Here is an 8728-nt window from a genome sequence, read left to right as displayed (position 1 = left end):
GTTTCCCCACACTGGGGCCAGACCTGGTACCCCAGGAGGGCAAAGGCCCTGGAGTGCAGTGTAGGGACTCCCACCTCCAGGAGGACTGGATGATGGTGCTTAGGCTAGGACAACCCCAGCCTGGTCCAGGGCCCACTGGGCAAGAGGGGGCCACTGCACCTACCCCCAAGAGGGCCTAGGCCACAGGTGACTGATTGTAGGGGAGGGGCTAATGTCAAGGCTAGATGCCCCTTCCCCAAAGAGGCCCCGAAACTGACTCCCACCCCCCCTACTCTAACCAGTAGCCCCCATTCATCTCCTGGAGCCAGGGGGGAGCCAACTCAACACCTGTTCCTACACTCAGGTCTTGGCAGCATAGAGGAGAGGAAATCAGAGGGGCCCAGAAAACAGCATGAGACAGGGGAGAAGAGCAGGCACAGGGTAGGTCACCCCCCTTACTTCCCCTTCCGTGCCTGTGGGCTAGGGTTCCGGCCCAGGACTCCTGAGACCGGGAAGGCCCAGCTCTGCCACCACCCTCCTGGGTGATCTTGGGCAAATGGCATCACCGCCCTGACCTCAGTTTCTCCTATTCTGAAGCGATTTAGACTAAACCCTTTAGGTCAGGCAGCCAGCCCGCCCACTGGCAGACCCTCTCTTGGTCACTCTTGCTGTCACATTGGGGCCCCCCAATTTCAGTCACTGCATTTAAGCACCCCCTGGAAGGGGCCCCTTGATCTTGGTGTCTGTTGGGCAGCATCAAGTGTAGTGGACTTCCAGCTGCTCTAGGAGGGGCTACAGGGTCACTCATCATGAACACGTACAGCTCCGAGCACAAAGGGCCACATATGCCACCGGGAACCCCAGCCGCTGCCACTCTGCAGCTGGACAACACCTTGCACAACAGGCTGCCATGATTGTGCTAATTGCCTTGTAACCCATTCCCTACCCCTCCCTTTCAGAGACGCGCCCCCGCCAAGAACCAGAGAGAGGCTGGGAGTGAGTGTTATAATTTCTTCCAAAAACAAAATTAAAAAGACAGATTCAGCCCACATGTTTGCTCCCAATAAACGTCCCTCCACCCCCCCCCCCCTTTCATCAGCCCATTCCCCGCCTCGGGCACAAGCCAAGGGAGATTTCAACATGAGCACTGAGAAATCGCTGTACCAGCCATTCTGCATTCATCTCATGCACACACCCACTCATTTATACAGGTAACGGGGGTCTCTCTCTCTCTCTCACACCCCTTATACAGTGAACAGGGCTAGGGGTTCCCACACAATTCACTCCCCTCCCCGGACACACACAGCTCCCAAGCCTGTGTGGAGCTCAGGCGTGGGTCCCCCTGGGAACAGAAAGATGCTCAGGAGACAGTAGGTTGGCTCGGCCCAGCTCTCCGCGGCTGGGGAGGTGGAAGGATCAGGTCCCGCTGAGCGAGGGAGCTAGAACAAAAGCCCCCGAATTTCCCCGCTGCTTCCCAGCGCAGCCGGGCTCTGGGCGAGGGGGCAGGGGTGAGTCTGTGGGGAAGAGGCTCATGTGCTGGACATGATGCCGCTTTTCTCGCTCTTCACCTTTAAGAACTCCGCCATGCTGGAGAAGTATTTCTGGTTGGCCTCCGCCACCTTCTTCTCTGCCGCTTGTGGGTTAACGATCTCCAGCCCCTAAGACAGAAAGAGACATTTGCCATGTGCGCCTGATGCTGAGATGTGGCCCCTGTGGGGTGAGGGGCAGGGGGGTGTTTATACAAAGACCCTTTACTCAGTACTGGGGCAGGAGGCTTTTAACAGCTGCACTGCAGGTCAGTTTAGGACAGGAAGTGCTCCTTATGGGAGACATCAGTAAAGAATTCTCCAGATAGACAAGGGATCTTGCAGCTCTCGTCCTGACAGCTGCCAATACCCACATCTCTGAGGAAGGGGCCAGAAACGTCCCCCACCCACTTGCGGGAAATTTATTTCCTACCCCTCATTCATGCAGGGATATTCGGGGCAAGAGATATGGGGGAGTAGGTCAAAGGCCACGTCAATATCGCCTCCCGCAACTGCTCTTGGAGGTGCTGCGTCCTTCATGAGCCCAGATCTATGGCAGCCATGGGGCTTACCTGGAGCGGAGTGAAGGCCACACTGGAGGCCGTGCCTGAGGAGCGGTCCCGGATTGTCGACTTCCCGCCGTACACCATGCTCTGCTTCTGGAGTGTGCGCTGCGCAGGGACGGAGGGATGCCGAGTTAGCACATGGATGGCGCGGGGTGCGGGTGGGGGGAAGATGGACGATGATATACACTGGGAAGGGGAACACCCGCAGGGAGCAGGGCTGCCTGAAGGCTCAGGGGATGGGATCGGAATCGCGGCTTTGTTTAAGACGCAGCCTGAGTCTGCAGGGAGCCTGAGCCCATCGCTCAGAGTGGGGAGCTCTCAGTCGGCAAGTACTGGGGGGAGCCGAGCTGCCTGTGTGGTGGGCAGAGGGAACCCCATTGCTCCTGAGAGGAGGGGGTCTCTACTGGTCCCTGATGGGAGGGAGGGCTCTGCTCCACCATGCTTGCTTGGCGCAGAGAACAGCCGCCTCTGTGGTGGGGTGGCGGGATCAGCTCCAGTGTCATGGCACTATGGGACGCCAGGGCGTGAGAGGGGACCCGGCCCGCGTGACTCCATCCCCGTCCCCCTCGCTACCTGTAAGGTCTTGGAGATCCTGGCTTTGGTGGCCTCGTTGACCTGTGTCTGCCGCACCCGGCCGCTGCCCGACTTGCCCAGGTGGCCCAGGCTGAAGCCCAAGTCCTCTTGGTAGGCGTCTTCCTCGATCTGCGTGGTGGGGGGGGGGGGGCAGTTTCCAGAGTCACACAGGGAAGGATGATGATCAAGGGGTGAGAGCTCAAAGCACCCTAGAGACTGGCCCTGCCTAGCACCGAGTCCCCCCTGGGGGGTATAAGTTCCATTTTGGGGGTGGGGGTGGGGGTAGGGAACAACCTGCACATCTCCAGCAAGTGTTGGTCCTCAGAGGGCGGCTCTGGATTAACTCCACCATAAGCATCCACGAGGAATTCACCAGGGGCAGCTATGAGCTGCCAGCTCACCCCCAACCTTAACGCACAGGCCAGCCTGAACAACCACAATCGGGGGAAGTTGGGGATAGAACCCAGGACTCCTCGCTCCCAGCCCCTGTGCTCCAACCAGTAGCCCCCACTCCCTTCCCAGAGCCAGGGAGAGAATCTCTGCGGGGAAGGGGACGAAGGTCGGAGGCTGCTCACCTCCCCGAAGCTCATCCTGTTGGCCTGTTTCCGGATCTCCGTGAGCCCCAGTCGTTCCTTCATCTTCCGATACCTGGGAGGGAACAGCAGGTGGACTGGTGCTCGGGTGGTTGAATTCTGGGACTGGGACACCTGGGTTCTACCCCCAGCTCTGGGGAGGGAGTGGGGCACCCTCTCGAGGGCAGAGGTCCCATTCCCCGCCCCCCTGAGCCAGCCAGTGCCTGCCCTGGTGCTGGATGGGAGCCAGTGCCCCATTCCCCACCCTCTGCAGCCAGCCAGCCCCCCACCCAGGTGCCAGATGGGAGCCAGCGCCCCCTGGAGGCCCCCACTCAATCCCCTCTCACCTGCGGCCTCCTCGTTTCTTTCTCTGGCCATCCAGGGGGGCCGGCAGGGGCTTCACCTGCTTCACGGGGGGAGGCTCCTGCCATTTGTCAAACTTTCGTTCAATTTCCTCCTTGAGGTCGTAGCCCACCTGCCAGGAAAGGGGAGAGGAGAACTAGCCGGGCATTCACCACTCTCCCCTGCACCCAGGGAGGGCACAGCTAGGGGGTCAGGTCACACACGAAGGGGGGGGGTGTTTTTACTCCTAGACCCCATCCTCCTCCCGGCCCCCCCGCTCTAACCCCTAAACCCCACTCCAATTTGAGACCCACCTTCCCCTCTGGGCTCTCATGGAAGCTGTCAACCCGAGCCGCCAGCGTGCACTTTGCAGCAACAAGACGAGCCGCCTTCCTCCGCAGGTCCTGGGGGAGAGAGAGGTGTCAAGGTGCTGGGAGACCGAGCCTAGGCGAGGAAGCACAGAGGCATCGGGGTCTGGGGGGACAGAGCGGGGAGTTGCAGACGAGCGTCAGGGCCCTGGGATCCGGGGGGAGAAGGGGACCAGATGGGGAGCCAGGTGTCAGGGGCTGGGAATATGGGAGAACAGAGTGGGGAGATGCCGATGAGCATCAGGGTGCTGAGATCCAAGGGGAAGGGGATGACAGATGGGGAGACAGATGTCAGGGCAGGGGGGGGGCGGAGGGAGAGCTCAGAGGCACTGAGAAATGTCAGGGTGCAGGATCCGGGGATGGGGAGCCGGGTGGTGATGGGGGAAATAGAGTAGAAAGGCGTCTGGGGGCAGGAAGAGCTCAGGGACAGTGAGAAACGTTGGAGTGTGGGATCCCGGGGGATAGAGTGGAGGGGCGACAGGGGGAGCCTGGTGGTGGGGAACAGAGCAGATGGGTGTTGGGGCGCTGGGACCTGACGCGAGCAGAGGGGTCGTACCGGGGGCAGCGACTGCACGATGTCGCTGTGGTAGATGTACCCCGTGTGGGGCAGCACCGAGGTGCTGGAGAAGCCAGACAGGGTCTTGCGCTGGGCTCCCAGGAGCATGATGTTACAGGCCGGCATCTTGGAGAGGTTGGTGAGGCCGCCAGCGATGCCTGCGGGGTGGATGGGCAGCGTTAGACCTGCTCGGCCTGAGAGCGGCAGGGGGGGCCCCGCTGTCTGCCTGGGCTGGATGGGAGCCAGTACTCCCTAGCGGGGAGAGACCCCGTGCCCCCTCCCGCCCCACCCCGCAGCCCTCACCCATGATCTTGGCAGCAGTGGAGGCGCCGACGATGATGGACAGGTTGGGGGCGATGAAGGACATGCGGGACTCCACGTACTCGTAGATTCGGTGCTTTGATTGGTTGAGCTCCAGGGCCATGTCGCAGGCTTCCTCGATGCGTTCCAGCTCCTCCTCCGTCAGCTGCTGCCTGCGGGGGGAGGACGACAGGTGACCCCCATGCCCCTGGCCTCCTGGGGGGCTGAAGCCCCCTGGCACCTAGGCTCTGACAGGGGCCCCCAGACGCAGGGCAGGCGATTCCTTGTCCCATCTGGGCCCAGCCCAAGCCCCTCACTCACATCCCCCCCCCCCCCCACATGCCTCCCACTGAGATGCAGCAGCTTCTGGAGACTAGAGCCAGGGATAGAACCCAGGAGTCCTGCCTCCTGGCTCTCCCCACCCTGCAGCTCAGGGGTCAGGTCCCTGTGCATGGGAAATGGAGCACTGGGGGCAGCCGGGGACAGAAGATAGGAAAGAAGGAGGGGCCCAGTGCTCCACCACCCAGGGTCAGCATAGGGGAGGCCTGTGGCCAGTGTCCCCACTACAGTGGCAGGTGGGGGAACTGGAGATTGGGCCCCCCCCGCGGCCTGGTGTCCCTCCCCCACAGCAGGGCAGAGATCCAGGAAGGGGGGGCCCATGGCCCAGCGTACCCTTGCGTGGTGGAGGCCGTGACGCTCACCACCATGATGGTGGCGTTAGTCAGGATCTGCTGCACGTTCTCGTTGTTCTTGCACTTGTCCAGGCTGTTGCCCAGCTCCTGCGCGGGGACGACACAGATAAACACAGGGGGTCAGTCAGCAGGGCTGGGACAGACACACGGACACAGCCCTGGTACTCCTCCGCCCGGCCCCAGCACCAAGGGCACCGCAAGGCAGGGGGAAGACAGAGGACAGCAGGTGCCCAGCCAAAGCCCAACCCTGGCTATTCCCGCCCCCCCACGCCCCCAGACCCCTAGTGCCCACCCCCACCTTACCCAGCTAACCCCCCACCCAGGTCTGGCTTTTCAGTGCCCAACCCCCTCAACCAGACCCTCAGTGCCACCCCCATCACCCAGATCCTCAATGCCCACCCCACCTGGCTTTCCCCACCATCTGGGCCTTCAGTGCCCACCCCTGGCAGCCAGACCCTCGGTTCTGTCGCCACCCAACCCCAGTGACTCGGAGGTCTGGGTCACCCCAAGCCCCTGGATATTCAGTGTTTGCTCACCTCCCTCCCCCACCCCCCATCCGGTCCTGCGGTCCCCCAACATGGCCCTTCACCCACCACCCTGTGTCCAGCCCCAGCACCTCCTCCTCCTAACACCCATCTGCCCTCCCCTCCGCCCAGCCCCACCCATCCCTCCTAGCCCACCGCTAGCAGCAGCAGCGGCACACACCTTGACCGTGCGGATGTAATCCAGGGCATTGGGAACCAGGGACTCCAGCTCGGGGAATCGCTTGGAGTATTTATCCCGGATGAATTTGTGGATGATGTCTGATGGGACAGGAAGGGGGAGGGGAAAGGATGAGACCCCACTCTGTTAGTTACTGGGGAGCAGCCCCAGAAATCATCTGGGGGCCTCTGTCTTCTGTCACAGAAGCCCCCGGACCCTAGCAGGGCAGCTGCATGTTCCCAGCCAGGCCCTGTACGGCGGCACATAGACAAGAGCTGGGGATTACCCCACCTGGCTATTTTACAAACTCAGTCTCACGGCTTAGTCCTAACTGCTCTGCCCTTCTTTATTTCACTGATGGGGAAACTGAGGCACAGAGTGAGGGACAGTCCCCCAGCAGCACAGCTGGGAATAAACCCAGCTCCCAAGCGCTCTAACCACAAGGCTGCACAGCCCCCGTTTCCTTCAGAATTAACCCTTCTGCTTCCTGTTCTCTGCTCTCGCAAGCGGAAGGTCCCAAATCGGAAGTTTGGGTTTCTCAGTCCGACTCAGAGCAAGGAGAGGCTGTCTGCCAGCCAGCTCCACTACACGCGGCGCAGCCCCTGCCCCCCGCAACAGCTGGCCGTGCGACGGGAAACTCCTCCAGTCGCGGACACGGCGGAGAGCAGAGCTGCGTACGCCAGGAGCGCCTCCTTGCTGGGGCAGGCACTCTAGGCTCACAGAAGGGGCCCCGTGACCATCGGATGTGACCTCCTGCACAAGGCAGGCCAGAGAACTTCCCTGACTTCGCCACGGAGAGCATGAGCCAAAGGAGATGGAGCCCCTCTCTCACACTGCACTTTCTGTACTCCCAAACACACACTGCGCCCCCCCCCGATTCTCTTTTAGCAACGCCCACCATGAGGCAGCCACTCACTCAGTTCATTTTCAATCTCCACCGTCAGGTTGTTGGCATCAACGATTACTCGGTACTCCGGAGCTGCCTCCACCGGCCCCATCACTGCGGAGAGAAGGCACGTAAGAATCTCACTGGGGCTCTGTGCTGCACGGAGCAGGTTCAGTAGGGGGCGCTCTCCCGCAGGAGTCAGGGAAGGTCCCAATGCCCCATGTGGTGCTAGGGGGCACTGTGCTGCAGGGAGCAAGGCAGGGGCTTAGTGGGGGGCGCTCTCCCCAGACAGTGCTGACCCCAATGCTAGGAGGTGCTGTGATACTGGTGGTACCACCTTCGCAGTGAGAGCAGAGAGGTTAGCTTCGCTCCCCCCCCCCCCCGATCCAGTACCTTCGGTGGCTTTCGACTGTTTGCTGATATACTCCTCGATCTTCACCATGATCTCCGCAAACTGCCAAGAGAAAACACAGCAGGCTCTTCTGTACTTGGAAAAGACGAAGCAAGTGGGGGAAAAGGGGGCAGCAGGGGATGCTCTACCCTCTGAGTCAGGGCTGACCTCCATGCCCCAGCATAGCAGTAGAGAAAAGAGGCCCCATGTCTCATTCACTGCCCCCTGCCCCCAAGCCAGTCCCCCGCCTGGGGCCAGATTGGAGCCAGCACCCCTTAGAAGGGAGAGGCCCCATTCCCCGCCCCCCTGAGCCAGCCAGTCCCTGCCCTGGGGCTGGATGGGAACCAGTGCACCCTAAAGGCCCCATCTCTCACCATCTTGCTGTCCCAGAGCTTGGCAATGCTCTTGACCGAGTCGACGCTGAGGTCCAGCTGCATCTCCTCCTGCACATCCTCGATGGCCGGCTCATCTTCCTCATCCACAAAGTTGTCCTCCTCCTCCGCCGCCTCCTCCAGGTCGGCCAGCAGCTCGTCCGCTAGAGACATCCTTCAGGTCTGGGACAACGAGAGCAGGGAGCGGAGGTGAGCAGAGCCTGGAGTGGGGGGCGGCGTCTCTGCACACCCCACCCAGACACCCTCTGCCCTAGGGATGATCCCACCCCACTGGCCACCTATTGAGCGCAGGCAGGGCCCCGGCAGGGCTGGAGTCAGGCCTCCTTTTGTGAGCCCACCTCTCCCCCTGCCCCCAACCCCTCCTCCCTGCCTGCCACCCCCTCCGCCACCCCACGGGCCCCCCCGCCCCGGAGCCTGCGCCAGCCCTGCCCGCCCCCCCTCTCCTGCCCCAGAGCTGTGCCCACTGCCCCCCCACTCCTCCTCCCAACCTGTTCCCCCATCAGCCTCCCCATGGGTCCCCTGCCCGCCCCCCCTCTCCTGCCCCATATCTGTGCCCCCTGCCCCCCCACTCCTCCTCCCCACCTGTACCCCATCAGCCCGCCCCCTCTCCTGCCCCATATCTGTGCCCCTGCCCCAACCCCTCCTCCCTGCCTGCAACCCCTTAGCCACCCCATGGGCCCCACTGCCCCCAGCCTGCGCCACCCACTGCCCGCCCCACCTCTCCTGCCCCACGCCGCCCCTCAGCCTCCCCACCTGCCCCCACGCGCCGCCCGTTACCAGCTCGCGCCCTCCCACTCCCGGTCCCCGCTCTCGATGCGTCACGTCCCGCTTCCGGCCCGCGCCGATGGCGTCCCCCCGCGCTGCTCCCCCCCCCTCCCCCGCC

The 8728-nt window shown here is 62.5% G+C and overlaps 1 protein-coding gene across 2 annotated transcripts; it reads right to left on the bottom strand.

Moving 5' to 3' along the window:
- Positions 1–1058: 1058 nt before the first annotated feature.
- PRPF31 (pre-mRNA processing factor 31) lies at positions 1059–8716 on the bottom strand. 2 transcript variants are annotated; one of them, XM_039510026.1, is made up of 14 exons: positions 8623–8716; positions 7828–8007; positions 7456–7516; positions 7093–7176; positions 6180–6277; positions 5455–5561; positions 4786–4955; positions 4483–4640; positions 3873–3962; positions 3564–3691; positions 3220–3292; positions 2645–2773; positions 2078–2176; positions 1059–1637 (listed from the first exon to the last, which is right to left on the bottom strand). In XM_039510026.1, exons 2-14 carry the CDS (start codon positions 7996–7998, stop codon positions 1509–1511), a joined length of 1497 nt encoding a protein of 498 aa, XP_039365960.1. In that variant the 5' UTR covers positions 7999–8007; positions 8623–8716; the 3' UTR covers positions 1059–1508. The 2 variants fall into 2 exon arrangements, with proteins under 2 accessions (XP_039365960.1, XP_039365961.1); XM_039510027.1 differs by lacking the exon at positions 8623–8716 and having other exon boundaries at positions 7828–8120.
- Positions 8717–8728: the final 12 nt, after the last annotated feature.

Source organism: Mauremys reevesii, linkage group 22 (assembly GCF_016161935.1).
Source record: "Mauremys reevesii isolate NIE-2019 linkage group 22, ASM1616193v1, whole genome shotgun sequence".
Taxonomy (NCBI): Eukaryota; Metazoa; Chordata; order Testudines; family Geoemydidae; genus Mauremys; species Mauremys reevesii.
Note: the sequence above shows the minus strand (reverse complement) of the source record. Positions and strands in the feature narration are given on the sequence as shown.